Below are 15,472 nucleotides of genomic sequence, written 5' to 3' on the forward strand. Positions count from 1 at the left end.
CCATGAGAAGGATCTAAAAGCTTTCTTCATAAAGTAACCATCTGATGTTTGTAACTGTGAGGGAACATAGTTTAAAGAACTATGTGATGCTGTCATTTGTGATTTGTTAGTACTGTGAGGGTAAAATACCAGTTGACTGACTTCATTTTATAAGATTTTATAAGGGCAGTGGTATAGTGTCCTATAATAACCAGAGTAAAAAGCCACTTGCAGTATAAGAATAAAAACTAATCTTTTTAAAATTGTTTTTGAAATTTTACAGACAACAAGGCTTACGGAACCAAGAAAATAGATTATTCAGTAATGCAGCAACTCAGGGAACTGAATGTCTTTCAGAAAACTACATTTCAGCATCTCATATGCCTGTCTTTGATCTTGAGCTGAAAAGATTCAGCAGTCATCCAGCAAATCAAAAGCTTAATAAAAGTAAAGAGCAAAATTACACCGCCGCTCAGCATGCAGATCTTTCAGAAGTGAAAAATGAAGTCAACTTCCATTACAGGAGCTCTGATGAACTTTCTGGACAGATGGAAAGCAACAAATATGTGTCAGGGACTAGGTGTTTCAGACGATCACTACAGTCCTTTGAGACTGAAGACAAAACTTGCATGCACAGCATACTGTCTTCATTTCAGAACAAGAGTCGTTGTTCGTTCAGTGTGTCTGCATTTACTGAAGCAGCAGCAAAGAGGGACAGTAATGAGACTTCTCATTCAGAAGTTTATAAGCCTACAGCAAAAACTCAAGCCACAAGGCAGAATGAAGTCATTGGTAAGCAGTAGCTTTTCAGAATCTATAGTACAAACTCCTTTAAAATAGGATGAAGTCAAGGTTGCCTTATTTGTTATTTTTCCTGTTTTGCATGCTGTTGTTTTGCTTGTATTTTAACCCATAGATGTTTTGCATCCTGCTGTTCTTCATATTTTCAAATTTGCAATTATTTTTGATCTTATTAATTTATCAGTATTAACAGAATGGTTGATTATGAGCAAAGTCTATTATGCAAAAGAAATGTTTTTAAACTTTAATCTGTGAACAATATAGACTACTATGAATTCAACAAAATAAACTTAGTAAAGAAAGTGACACTGCAACTGATCTCAAATTCAATAGTTGAAGATCATATCATTTTTCATATTAATACTTAGCAGATGGGTTTAAATGGTGGGACATAACCTACAGATAGTGACTTGCAACATTTGTATAGAACTTCCTCTATGTCTCACTTTTATACGATATTTTATTTAAAATGATTTCTTTGTAAACATTGATATGAACATGGTTCTGTATCACTGTATTCCATTTAATTTACAAGCTTGAACAATATATGTATGGAAAAAGTAAAGAACAATAGCGTGTGTGTGTGTGTGTGTGTGTGTGTGTGTGTGTGTGTGTGTGTGTGTCTTTTTACTAAAGAGCAATGCTAAAAATTAAAATGAACTTTAAAATTATGATTGCCATTTTATAAATCGTTTACAATGCTTATTTCTTCTGTAGAACAAAGCCTTTAATTATCCATGGGAAAATTGAGCTACGTGAGACTTAATTAAGTAGCAATTTGAAAACCTCTTGTAGATGTACAGTCTAACTTGAGGTCTAATATCATTGAGGCAGGGAACTGTAATAGCATTATTACATTAATAAGTCATGATATGTTCTTGCATTTTTCAAAGATTCTGATGACGATGATTATACAAGGCCAGATGAAGCCACACGTGCCATCATTGCAGTGGCTTTTGCTCCTTCAAGTTACTCCACACATGGTCTTTCAAGACCAGCAACTCCTGAAGAAGATTTGCCGAGGTAAGTTCAAACAGTCATATAAGTTGATTGAATTCATACTTTCAGAGAATTTGTTTGATTTTTAGCACTTCATCTTATTGTTTTTAAGCACTAGGCAGGAAATAATGTTTACCTTTCAGTTGTCCTGTGTAATTTTGATTGATATAGCTTAAATGACAGTATTAGCAGACTGCATTTTTTTATTTTGTAAAATATTTATTTTTAGCAATATTGAGACTATACAGTTTTACTGTTTGCATGGAACTGATATGGTCATTTACTGTCTCTTGCTATATAATTCAAGTTCCGTCTGCAATACTGAAAATTACATTAATGTGTGGCATAGTTTGAGCTAGTAAGGTACAGGAATAAGAAAGACACATAGTGAATATAATTTTCTTCAATTGTCTTGGCTTTTCCTGCCACTTCTTTTCTTTCATTTCTTTCTCCTTGCTTACACACACACACACACACACACACACACACACACACACACACACACACACACACACACACACACACACACACCACACTTTAAAAGCCATAAGCAATTTATTATGATACAAGGACATGTTTTTTTTCTATCATTTATTTCATAATCATAATGACCATAAAGCATAATTGTATTTTATATTACTTCTGCATGGCACATATTGAGTATGGATAGAATAACTGTATTCTTATAATATTGAATATAATATTGTCTTTGAGACAAGAATTCTGCACAAAGCAACTTATATAACTTATTCATTTCCTACAGATTTTCTTTTAGTATCCCTTGTTTTGTCCACCGTACAAACTTGTTAATTCAATATGCATGGACTGCACATAATATGCTATTTTTTGCACTAAAAAAGAAAGCAGTAGTGCAGTATATTGGTAGAATGTAGTGACATTACACTTACTTCTTACATCCTAACTTATTCAATTGACTGAATGACTATTCTTAACCATTTTATGTAGGGATAGTGTTAGTAAGGGATAATGGCACAGGATATTTGTAGAACAAACGTAGTTCATTCTTTCTCTTTCTTCCTACCAGTTTCCTCATGAACATATTACTTTAAACCTATGTTATATCTGTTATTTCCTGCTTGCTTTCACCATGGTGTTCATTCTGCATGAGCAAATGCTTTAGAACCTGAGAACAATTATTGTACATTTTATATGATATATTAAAGGGATCTCTTGGGATAGAGGTGTGCTGTAGTTATTTTCTGGTATGATATAACACCATAACTGATTTTTGCTCCTATCCTTACATGCAGATAGTTTAATAGCAATAAAATCCAAGTTTCCAGTGAAGTTATAAAGTACACTTCTGCTTAAACAATTATCATAGTAATTAGTGTAGTTTCATGGAATCAATATTATTGGGGGGGGGCATGTAGGTTTCCATCCTTCCCAATGGTGCTCTCACTTCTTCTGATGTTTCCTTAAGATGTTAGTCAGAGTATTGAAGCCCATATAATGCTATCATTACTTATCATTGCTTATCGTGCAGGATAGAGCTTAAGATTATCCTGTTTATCATGTTTACAAAATTATTTACTTGGATGAATTTACTTAACTTAGTCAAACAGCACAAATGTAGATGTGCATAACGTCAGCACAAAATGATAGAAACTATGCATATCGACATGGTATTGTGCATGTGTTGAGCATCAATTTTGGAACTTGACAAAAGCAAACAGAAATAAAACAAAAATAAAACATTGTTTTTTGCAGGGGCAAGCCCCACCCCTCTGATAATTATATATACACTAACTCCAAGTTCATGCAATTCTCAGGGAAGGGACACATTTGCCATCCATGAGAATCATCCAGTCTCACACACCTGTTGACACCTGTAACCATCTAATTTGTCGACCAAATTGCATAGACTAAACAGATATCAACCAAACTATCTTTCGACAAAAGTAAAAGAGTCTGCTTGGATATGCCAAGATTTGTTGTTATGCCAAGATTTATTGTTAAGCAAAATTGTATTCATGTATTGGATCCAGGCTCTCCAGATTATTTGCTCAGCTTTGTAAGGACTGCTCAGTTGTGCATTCTTCTTACTTATTTATTTTCACATCTGCTCACTATTTACTCTCATTGGCAGTTTCATGCAATACTTTTGCAAGTCAAAAATTGTGCTTGTGACCATCTGAATGACTCTACTTTCTTAAATATTTTCTGAAAGGAAACTAAAGCCACATCTGTTTTGAAGAACCTATTTTATCTTGATGCAAGTGTAACCTGCATATCGTAAAATACTTTTTTTCTTCTGTGACCATGTATTTCTTCTGATTTCTGACTGTTTTCACTTACATGTGCATAATGCATGTAATATACAAGGAATTTGAAGAATGGTGCTCTCCTGTTAGAAACATAATTTAGATTCTATGTCTTGTCTTCCACAAAGACCTGACACATTTTACTGCATCAGTTCCTCTCACCTGCGATGCATATAAGCCAAAACCACCTTCAACAAACAACTCAACAACCCCCTTATACAACTAATGTGGGAGGACACCCCCACACCCCTGGCCTAATATATACTAAGTCCGAGGTTGCACAAAAGTAGAGAAAAAAGCAAACTTAACTGTTGGTGAAAGTAATTTTGGTGAACAGAGTTTTTGTGTTTGCCAAAATTAAGTTCAGTGAGATGAACATGCACACTTTATTGAAATGTTGCAGACTTTTTCTCTGTCATCTTACTGGTTCATGCTGCACCCGTACTCTACACCACCCTTCCTAATCCACAGTTATCTGCCTGGTGTTTATTGCTGGAACTGATCACTTTTCTTAGGGTGTCTTCTCTCCTACTCACACTTATGACCTCACTGACCCCATGCTATTATCTTCCACTTGTCAGAACCCCAATTATTCTTCAGCAGTGCCCCATCAACCCATGGGTACCACCTCCTCCTGGAAGACATGTCATCAGAAACGCACGTCTGACCATTAGCAATGGTGAGCAAGGATCCACCTGTCTGTATTTGGTTGCCATCATATAGAAGAACTGGTGCTATTGTCTTTCCTCTTCTCACCCATCGAGGGCAGTATTAAAAACAGCACCATGACCTTATGCACATAGTTTTTTTTTGTGGGTGGGCTCTGCAGTCTACCTCCTCTTCCAGAAAAATATACTAGAACGGATGGCATACTGTTCAAGTGATAAGGAACACACAATAGCTGCCACACAACAGAAGCCTCCAACAGATTATCTTACTGTCTTGCAATAATAAATAACATGACTTTCCACCAGAGCAGAACCACATGTCCTACCTCTATATGGTATGTTGGCTCATTCTGTATCCCTTTTGCCATCTGTATATTTTTACATATCAAGATTTCCTCCTTTACATGCTCATTGTTTTCAATTTTCAATTTTCCTCTTCCCTTTGCTTTACTGATTACTGATGTTTAGACACCATGAATACAGTCTGAAACTGCTTGCTTGCAATTCTCATCTTTACCTGTTGTCCTCTTCTGAGTTCATGATGACTATTATCAGACTCCTTTCTAGTCAAACCTTCTCCTAAACTAGTTTTACTCGTCTGCCTACACAACTAGTTACCCATGTTAGTTCCCTCTGATTATACAGGTGTCTGCTATCAGGGGTTCCTATCAGCATTTCGAATGTTGAAAATGCCAAAGTTAATTTCATCGAACTGAAGTCTTCAAAATCTCAGAAGAGCGAACTGATGGAACATCGAATTCTTTCCCAGGGAAAGAAATCGGTGGGCCATCATCGAAGTTTGCTATTTCCTCCACTGTGGTGTGGTCTCGGAGTTGGTACATTAAAGTAGAGGGGTGTGGGGGGTACAGCCCTCCACTTCTGCCAGGGTTTAAAGTATTTAATTTTTTTTTTTTTGCACAGAACACCGATTTCTTTCCCTGGGAAAGAAATTGATGTTCCATCAGTTCGCTCTTTTGCGATTTCGAACATTTTAGTTAGATGAAATTGCATTTGGCATTTTTAGCATTCGATATGCTGATATAGAGCCGCTATCAGTGCCATTGTAGGTAGTTTTACAACTACTTCTACACATGTATCGGATGTTTCTTGCCCATTTCCTCATTACTGCAATGACAGTATTTACTTCTGCTGTTATGATATCTTGCTGTGTTAAGATGCGATACCGTATTGTTATTTCACCTTTCATACTCCTGTCAAACATGCATACATTTAGCTACCTTGGTCTGTTTTATATTAACTATGGCCAGGGATGTACAGTCATATCTAATGCTGTTTTAATTTTCTCACTGTTGGTATGCACTTGGACATTTACTTAAGTTTCAGCACTTTAAAGTCTTTGTTTGCTTGTCGTGTTATTTTCCAAATGAAGGAATTACATTTGTAAAGGAACACAGATACCTGCTTGATAGAAACTGCATTGTATGCTTTCAAAGTCATACTTACAGTACTTATCAATGAATATCTGAGACATGCTTACGGTTCACAATGGCAACTGTTTCTGAACATGGACACGGTAGGAGAAACATCCTTCTTCCAAAGGTGCAATGACCTTGTAGCATTGGTGGAAGGTTCCCTGCACATGGATATAGACTTAAAACTCTACTTTGAATCCATATGCTTGCATTTGAATGAAAATTCAGTCCTGTCATTTACACTCATTACCTGGAAATCTATCATTAAAATAATAATAAAAAGTTGATAGCTACTGTGTAAAACACTACTGACATCTGACAGATGTTACCAATTACAGGTGTGGCAATAGAATCTGCATTTGAGTTTTTGTTTCTGTTTTATAAAATGAGCACAGAAGGCAAGAAGATGGCAGTAACAGGGACAGTGCCATATTCTAGAGGATGAACTTTGTATTTCATGTGGAGCGCTGTTACCTTTTCTTCAGTGGATTTCTTTTCATTTGACAAGAGTTGTCAGCATAGCATAGCCTTTCCCTGGAAGAAAGACTTACAACCATGCAATGTTCACTCAGCACTGGATGCATACTACAGCAGAAAACTGCTGTTTTGGTGTGGTCATCTAAAACATTGCCCTGGGTAACTGCTTACTTTGTTTCTACAGACCCTGATCAATGTCAAGCAACTACCTGCTTGTCTGTTCATTAACATTTCCCTGTCTGTGTTTTAGAGCCAATTTCAGTTTGCAGTCTTGTCCTGACATGTTTGTGTGTTTGCTTGTCTGTGAGTGAGTGAGTGAGTGAGTGAGTGAGTGAGTGAGTGAGTGAGTGAGTGAGTGAGTGAGTGAGTGAGTGAGTGAGTGAGTGTGTGTGTGTGTGTGTGTGTGTGTGTGTGTGTGTGTGTGTGTGTGTGTGTGTGTGTGTGTGCGTGTGTCAGGGGTCACACTAATTCTATGCAAACTCCTCAAACTCTATTTGATTAAGACTAAGAGATCAAACAGGTTTATAAGTTATTGCCAAGGTGTGGTGGCTTAAGAGTTATTTATATTAATTAGGAGTAGTGTTATTGAGGGATGGGTTTGCCTCTCATGTAAAACAATTTTCATCACAAACTTATTTGATTTATCATTTCTGTTAGTTTGTCTATGATTAGATGAAGCACACCATACACCCCTCTTTCAAAGAAATAATATGCCCGCTCATCATGTCATGTCTTAGAGCCATCTATTAAACTGAAATGTTGGCAAATGAAGCAGAGCCCACATTCATAGTTCACCCACACATGATGCAAAATGGCACTAAGCATTCTTAGTTTTAATATCTGAATGACTTGTCTCATACCATGAACTATTTTTCAGGAGAGACAGATGGTGAAAAGATGTATCTATCCCACGAGAGGGTTGTATGTAAGTGAAGACTTTGTGGTAATTATAGGAATAACAGAAATGTTCCAAGATGGAGATAGTAGGCTGTGGGTTAAAAAGAATCATTTTGGCTGTAAGGAAAACACAGTGAAACAAAATGTAAAGCACAAACGAAACCAGGACTTCTGGGAACTGAGCATGTTTTTGCTTTGAATATTAATAACACCTAATGAATATATCTATGACTTGAAAGCAAATTGATGCCAAATCCTTAAGTTTTTAGTAAAGAAAAAAAATGTTTTTTGAAGCCCTTATTAGACTATAAATTTGATAAGCACTTTGCCTATTATTTATTATCACCTATAAATGAATAAGAGATTAATTAAAAGAGGTAATATGTCACTTAGAAAATATCCAATGAAAAGTAATAGGCTGTACAGATCTCTTCTGGTGCGTACTAATTATATATTTTTTGCTTATAATTCTTTACTTTCATGGTTATTTGATCTTGTGTTTTAAAAAGAGGGGTTTTGTTGTGACTTCTTAAAAAGTATGTAATGAACGGATGGAGAAAAAATGTAGCTAGCTAGATAGATAGATAGATAGATAGATAGATAGATAGATAGATAGAAAGTTATAGTATCAAAGGCTATTGATCGGTGCCAGCAAAAGTTTTTTCAGAGTGAGCATGGACGTTGATCACCTGGTCAGATGCTTCTCATTCAATACTGAATACATTCAATAAGCTATATTCTAGCTTTTATCCACAGAATAGAACTAGAATGATTTAAGCAGCCATATATCTGCATATACTGAATATTACACTACATTTGGCAGGGATTCAGGTAAGATAAACATTAGCAATTACATGACACCAAAGAGGAATTAGATCAAGAATCCTGGCATAATATCTCTGACAGGCAAAGAATACTGTCAGCTGTGTGATCGGATTCTATTTTCACTAGACTGCAGCAATGTCTTCCCTCATGGTGAAGTAAATAATGTACCACATTGTCCAGATCTCCTAACTGTCACATTGCCCTATAAGTAACACCAAGGAAAGCAGCATTGTTATCTTATTGCCAGCGAATGATGAATATACTTAGCAAAGTTATACTAACACTATGTAAATCCCCCTTACTTAAATTGTTTATTGAAAAATGTATATGCGTTATTTTGCATATATTTTGAAACATGGCTATCAGTATATTGTCAGAGAACAGACCATACCTGTCAGTCTCTTATCTCAGGAATCATCAACAACACCAAAACTAAACAGAGATATAGGATATGAATCAGGGATGCTTTGTAAACATTTGTACTGTTGAGCAGAGACAATACAAATCTTGTCAGAATTTACTTTAACATGGATTTTCTGAAGAATTCTGAGTCCATAATCATAATGTCTGTCACTGTTTGTTTACTGTGATAACTGCTGTTTTATCACAAAAATCAGCAATCATTGAAAGGCTGGAACAAAGCTTTGAACCCAAGTCAAGGACAGGTGAGAGATATGGAACAGATGAAGGCAGCAAGCTAAAGATTCTTGAGTTGTGTTGAAACAAAAGGAGGTGCTGACATGATTTTTTCAGTACTGTTATGCAGTTTTCTTGAAGGTGTATTTGCTCCATTTAAAATAGCAAAAATGAAAGAAGTGTAGCCCAAGGGTTAAACCTCTGGTAGACTATGTAATTTGCAGATGTCTGTCAGTTTCTGGCTACATATCAGTCTCTGAAACAATAGATACCAGCATTGTACACAGACTACTTGGCAGATAGTAGCAATGCAGAGATAGAATGCCACTGTTGGAGCTTTCTGTCTGAGAAGCATTAATGAGAGTTCTGCTCCTCAGTGGAGAAAAATCTTGTCAAATCTCCTGATGAAGGATGTAGCTTTGATGCATTTAGCCTTGCCTTTCCCATGCAACCTGACTTGGCCTGAGGTGGAAGTTTTGAGTGCAGAAGTTGACAGGCTCTCTTTACAACTCCTCCTGATGGTTTATGCAGAGAGAGAGAGATAGATTAGTGTCACAGCTGTAACTGTGGCACAGTGCAATAACATTGCAGAACCAATCTCCATGGTACCAGAGGAAGCAATGAAGGTCGGAAAGAATAGGAAGGAAGGTTTCTGCTGTCTAGCATTAGGTAAGAAAAACATATTAATGATCTCTGTAAAAGGACACAATCCTACAGGATAGTGTTTACTAATCAGTGTTAAAATGTACTTGTTCTAATGAAACAGTCTTGCCTTTAATTTATTAAAGTAGTTGTTTGACTTCTCTTGCCCCCCCCCCCCCATCTTGCAAATATTTACATTTTAGGAAACTGTATTGCACATTGCATTTTATATAATGACATGTCAGTGTGCAAAGAATGCCAAGAGACACATTTTTCAGCATTCACTGAACTTACAGTTCCACCAAAATTATCAATATGTATATAGTTTATGTAGTTTATAAATGTGCATTGCTATCTGTGTAGGAAGATGTTACTCATAAGCACTGCAGAAATAAAATCATGTATCCAGATTGTTGTATAATTTGAAATCCTTAAAATATAAGCAGCTATATGTGATTCAAATGTGAGAGGAATCAGACTGAACATTTTAAATCAGTTATTTTGGTATAAATTGTCTGTTTAGTACAGATATACAAGGTATTTCCAATTCGGTGAATGCAGCCATCACTGACAATGCTCATCCAATAAGTATTCAAACAGTAATGCTTTCACAACCTTGATATGTAATTATTTTACACTCTGTTAAGCGTACTGGGGGGTCATGGTGCTTTTAAATTAATGAGGTTCCCAGTTGAGTTCAAACAGGCAATCCAGAGGAGTTAGAAGAACACCCTGCAGTCACTTTTCTGCACTGTAATTGCACTTTCTTTAATTTGCTCACTGAACATTTCTTAGTAAGTAAGACACAGTATGAGTCATACATTATTTCCTTAATTGTATTATATTATAAGTAATGCTTTATTAAATGGTGATAAAAGGAACTGAAATGTATATTATTTTTAAAGAAGTATTACCAACTAGGTATTTTTAAATAGTTCATCTGAGAAAGAAATTGTTTGTTTGGATCGCGGTCATCCTGAGTTACATTGCTTTATTGAATCATTGATTTAGTTAAGTTTTAAATTTTAAAGAAAATAATGTATCCACTGATAATTTCTTACAGTTGTTTATGTGCTCTTTCTGATTTTAGTGGTCTGACATGTCTATTATACAAGATACTTCAGTAATAACTCAAAACGGTAATATATATATATATATATATTTGTTTTTGTTAATTTAAACAGTATTTGGCATTGAGTTTACAATATTTTGATATTCAAGTTCCTTAAAAAAACTCTCAGAAGTTTCAGGAACTTGTGTAAACTTCTGAAAAAAGAGATTTTAGGTTACAATACAAGCAAAAAAAAAAAAAAAAAAAAGATTATCAGCAATGTTTCATATGTTTTATGTCATATAAATAACATACTATATAGCTATAAAGTAGCACTGAGGTTTAGTGTTTAAGCTCTTAATGACACACCACCATGGTCTGCGGTTCAATCCAGACTTCTGTCCAATGATGATGTCATCTGTATAGGTCTTCCATGAACATTCCAGCTTCCCAGACAATGTATTTCTTTCTTGCCCTTACCATTTTGGTAGGGCTGTTATTGAAAAGGGGCTAATTCTCCTATTTGCTAACAAATAAATAAAGACCATAACTCTTTTACAGTTGTATTTAAATAATACAGCCACTCATAAGTAGTATGGCAAATATTATCAGCATTTTGGTGACTGTATTTTCATCCTTCTAAATAAGGAATTTTTCATATTTAGTTAGTGAAAATCTCTCAGACTACTGCAGACTTGAAGTAAAAGCAGAAGTGATTTAAAAAAAAGTTCAAGATAAGACTTTGGCAGGTTATTACCTCACGTGTCATTTGGAAATTAGATAATATGATTAAAATGCTACTGTTTGATTAGAAGATGAATTAAGATATGCTGCATGGAATTTGTATATGCTGAAAAGATTATATTGAATTAAGAATAAAAATAATAAAGGCACATTTTACTGCCTTGAGGAAGCTCTTTTTAAGCCTCTTATAATATATTGTTATGTAAATACTATACATCAAGGGAACATCGTATAAGTGCTATGGTGACTCAGTCTGCTTTGAACTCTGTTCTTTTCAGAAGGGCCGAGTGTTATTTATTTGATCCGATTCAGTAGACAGAAATAACTTTTTCATTGTGAAGTCTCTTGTGATTGGCACAGGGTGATTTAATCTTTTTAATTTTAGCAGTCACACCACTGGAGATAAAAAGATATCTGAGTTCATTTGCTGGTTGCTATGTTCTCGTAGAGGGCTAAGTGTTGTTTTTGGTTTCCATAGTTAGACTGACCTCAAGCCATGCAGTTTTAGGGGCTTTAACAAACCTTGTTTAATTTGCCAAGAAACATGTACCTTGACTTATATCCAAGTTGTACCCTGAATATCTTTGTCTGCAGATAATAAGCAGGAGAATGTTACTTATCACCCCAAACAACTGAAGACTGCTACTCCAGAGGGCATCTTTTGTTCTAAGTTAATGAAATGGTGCAAAGGAATGATGCAATTTAAATTCCATAGTCAACTATCTTTCTTTTTATACTAGCCAGTACAAACAGTACAACATGAAAAAAATGGGCAGCCAATTTTATACATTTCTTGTAACACTTGTTTTGCAAATGAAACTTCAACAAAAAGCTTTATAATGGTATAGCTGTCAATTTGCTAGATAACATAACCCTTTCATAGGCTATATTATATTTTTAGAGGACTTTGATAAACCCTTAAAATAATTAAACTGTTTGAATATATAAGGATTAAAAATAATCTGTAACTGATTTTTTGCACTTCGAATATATAGGTATAACCACAGTGATCATCGGCTCAATCTTATACTGAACTGCTACATGGCTATCCTTTGAAACAATTATCAATGCCTAATGTACCCTTCCTCGTCAGGAAAAATAAATAACCACAGAAAAAAAATGTGTGTGTGTGTGTGTGTGTGTGTGTGTGTGTGTGTGTGTGTGTGTGTGTGTGTGTATATCACTCTCTCCCACACTCTCATACAGACACACACACACACACACACACACACACACACACACACACACACACACAGACTAAAACAAACAGTGCCAAGAGACAAGAGTTATATAAATCCAAACTTTTTTTTTATTATTATGGTGTTCTGGGTAGTAATGAAAGAAGATTGTATTATAGGACCTATATGTGATCATATTCCATTTTGTCTTATTGGTGCCCTTTTATGGCAACATTGTTAATTTTTTTATTAATTTCTAGGCTTCTTTAAGACGGAGATTGGAAAAGCCAGGGTTTATGTAGGATCACTGGCATGCTGATTATAGGAACATTGTGGTCTTTTGCCATTCATTTTCTCTGTCCCTTTCTTTGTACATCTTAAGTACAATGATTGTGAAAGCCACCTGAAATACATGTTATCTCTAGAGAATACTTTGGTAAGCCATACTTTTAGGCATGTTATTGTCCTGTAAGAAATTGCATGATGCGTATTATGTATTTATTTCTGTGCATTTCACAGAAAGGTATCTCCATTAACATTTCTGTAAAAAAGAAAGTCCACATCTTGCAGTAGTGTGTATGATGGTCCTCATATAACAACCCTGAAGATGGAGTTGGTTAACAGAGCAGTGACTGTACAGTGCGGCATTTGTAACAGTAGTTGGAAGTATCTTTGCAGACTGTGTTAACTAATCCCAGAAGGATGAGTAATACGTCATTAAAATTTATGGAAACATGGACAGAATGATACTAGTGTGAATATTGTATTTGTTTGATCAGTCAGATGCTGTTTTGCTGTTGTAATGGAAAAACGAGGCAATAAAAAACAAATCAGTAATTGCAGGGTAAAGTTAACAATGTTTACTACAAAGCTGGTTGAACTAGGATACAAGCAAGAAGGAAAACCCTGTGTGATCGCAGTTCCAAAGAGGGGTGAAGGTTTGGAGTGTATGGTATATATGAAAGGCAAACTGGTTTATGGCCTGGTTGTCTAGTGAATTAAATGGTCCATATTAAAATATTGTGGACCTCAAAGCAGAGTGCCAAAATGCTGAAAAAACAGATGGAAAATAGATGAGAAGAGAGAATATCAAACATCACGCTCCTTTACATTGTTTTTGCAGAGAGTAAGCCCTCTGCACCCCCAAACTTATATTTACCAACTGAGAGATTGTGACACTTTGGAGCAAAGGAAATAGTTAAAGAAATTTCAGTCTTTGACTTAGTACATTCCAGTCCAGATTTCCAGTGATTTAGTTTCTACATTCTGGGACTAGGCATTGTGAGTGTCAGCAATTTGGCCGGATATTGAATTATATTAATCTGAAGAGACCCTGCAGGGTATCCTCACCAGCTATAGGGCCAGTTATAGGACTCAAGTAGGCTCACCGCTACAGACTTGTTAGGACAAAGAGCGGGCTTTGTCACATTTTAGTCAGCCCAGCAAAATGTGCTATCTAGGAAAGAGGATAATATATTTTGGCAGTGATTACTTTGTTCAAACAGCTAAACAATATTCACAGTTTCAAGAGGTTTATGGATACATGTAATGTAAATAACCTAAACTGTATGTTAAGATTAATTCTGTCTTTTAATGGTTTTCAATGAAGGGATGTGTCTGGCATTGTGCTTAGCATTTGTGTTATCACTGGGTAACTGGACAGTCAGTACTGTGTCTAGAAGCCGGATATGGAAAGATTTACTTTGATGGATGAAATGTCTTGTCAGTGACATGTCTGACTCATACTTTTAATGGAAGTCATAAGCACTTACATTTGATTTGACATATTAGCTATAGTGATGTTATTTCTTTCAAGGTTATATAAGCACTATAGTCATGTTTTGGTTGTTTGCAGGTTATATATGCACTATTTTACTATTTGTCAAATTGCTGTTGTTCTAAGTGGGGCAGTTGTGAGGCAAAATACAATAACAAATTGTTGCAATTCCCAAATGTATTAGCATATTCTGTCTCATATATACAGTCAGTATACGTTAGAATGAGTTTTATATTTAACCACCTCTGTTAAAGGGTGATGGGGACTACTTTTAATGAATGCCCAATATGGAGCTTTTGTTTGAGTAGTGAAGATGAAGAAGGAAGGGTTTGGAAGAGAAAGACATAGTAGTGTAGGCAAAGCTGTGTGAGTGTAGTGATGATGAAGTAGGAAAGAGTTAAAAAGCAGAAGGGAGCCAGGCAAGTAAGTGTACTATGGGGTAGATAACAGAGTGAGAAATAAAATGCCATAGTAAATTATTAATGCAGATCATCAAGTTGGGGATGGGAAATGTGCATGAGGCAAGGCATAATATGATAAGTTAGGCAACTGCCCATCTAGGGCATTTGTACATTCCTTTGAAAGACGATTTCTGCACTTCTTATCTCCGCAGATATGAGTGACCCTCTGCTAAGTATGAAGCAGCTGATCTGAAAATCATTTTGTTAATCTGTTTATTTACTGGAAAAAGAGTGAATTGTTCTATGCAAATAGGGAGAAGCATTTCTATGCATGGAAGATGGTGATACATGTACAGTTACTGAAGCATAGTTTGAAGATTCAAAGTGCATACTACAAATTCAAAGGTATACTTTCTTTCACTTTTGCAGATCTTGTGGGATAGGGGTAGTGTCTCAATCTTTTTTAAAAAATAATAGAATAAAACTTGCAAATGCAATAAGAAAAAGTAGAGAAGGGGGATTCAGAGATGTATGACACACCTACAATGTCTCCTGCCTTGCATGTGAATTTCATGACTAAACTACCAGATGTAAAAATCTCAGAAAACATTATCCTTATGTTGGATTTTAACTTCCCAGACACTAACTGCCTAAGACAGTCAACAGTAAATAAAATCAG

At 35.5% G+C, this 15,472-nt stretch overlaps 1 protein-coding gene across 1 annotated transcript in view; it reads left to right on the top strand.

Annotated features, from left to right (window-relative positions):
• The window catches only part of LOC122815364 (dynein axonemal heavy chain 3-like), a 4,921,723-nt gene that overhangs the window by 225,805 nt on the left and 4,680,446 nt on the right, over positions 1–15,472 (top strand). Inside the window, exons 2-3 of the mRNA XM_044087818.1 lie at positions 263–771; positions 1,674–1,803. Of these exons, the coding sequence (XP_043943753.1) occupies positions 263–771; positions 1,674–1,803 (639 nt within the window). The remainder of the gene's footprint in view (positions 1–262; positions 772–1,673; positions 1,804–15,472) is intronic.

The sequence above is a fragment of the Protopterus annectens genome, chromosome 11.part0 (genome assembly GCF_019279795.1).
Source record: "Protopterus annectens isolate FY-2018-M chromosome 11.part0, PAN1.0, whole genome shotgun sequence".
Classification (NCBI taxonomy): Eukaryota; Metazoa; Chordata; order Ceratodontiformes; family Protopteridae; genus Protopterus; species Protopterus annectens.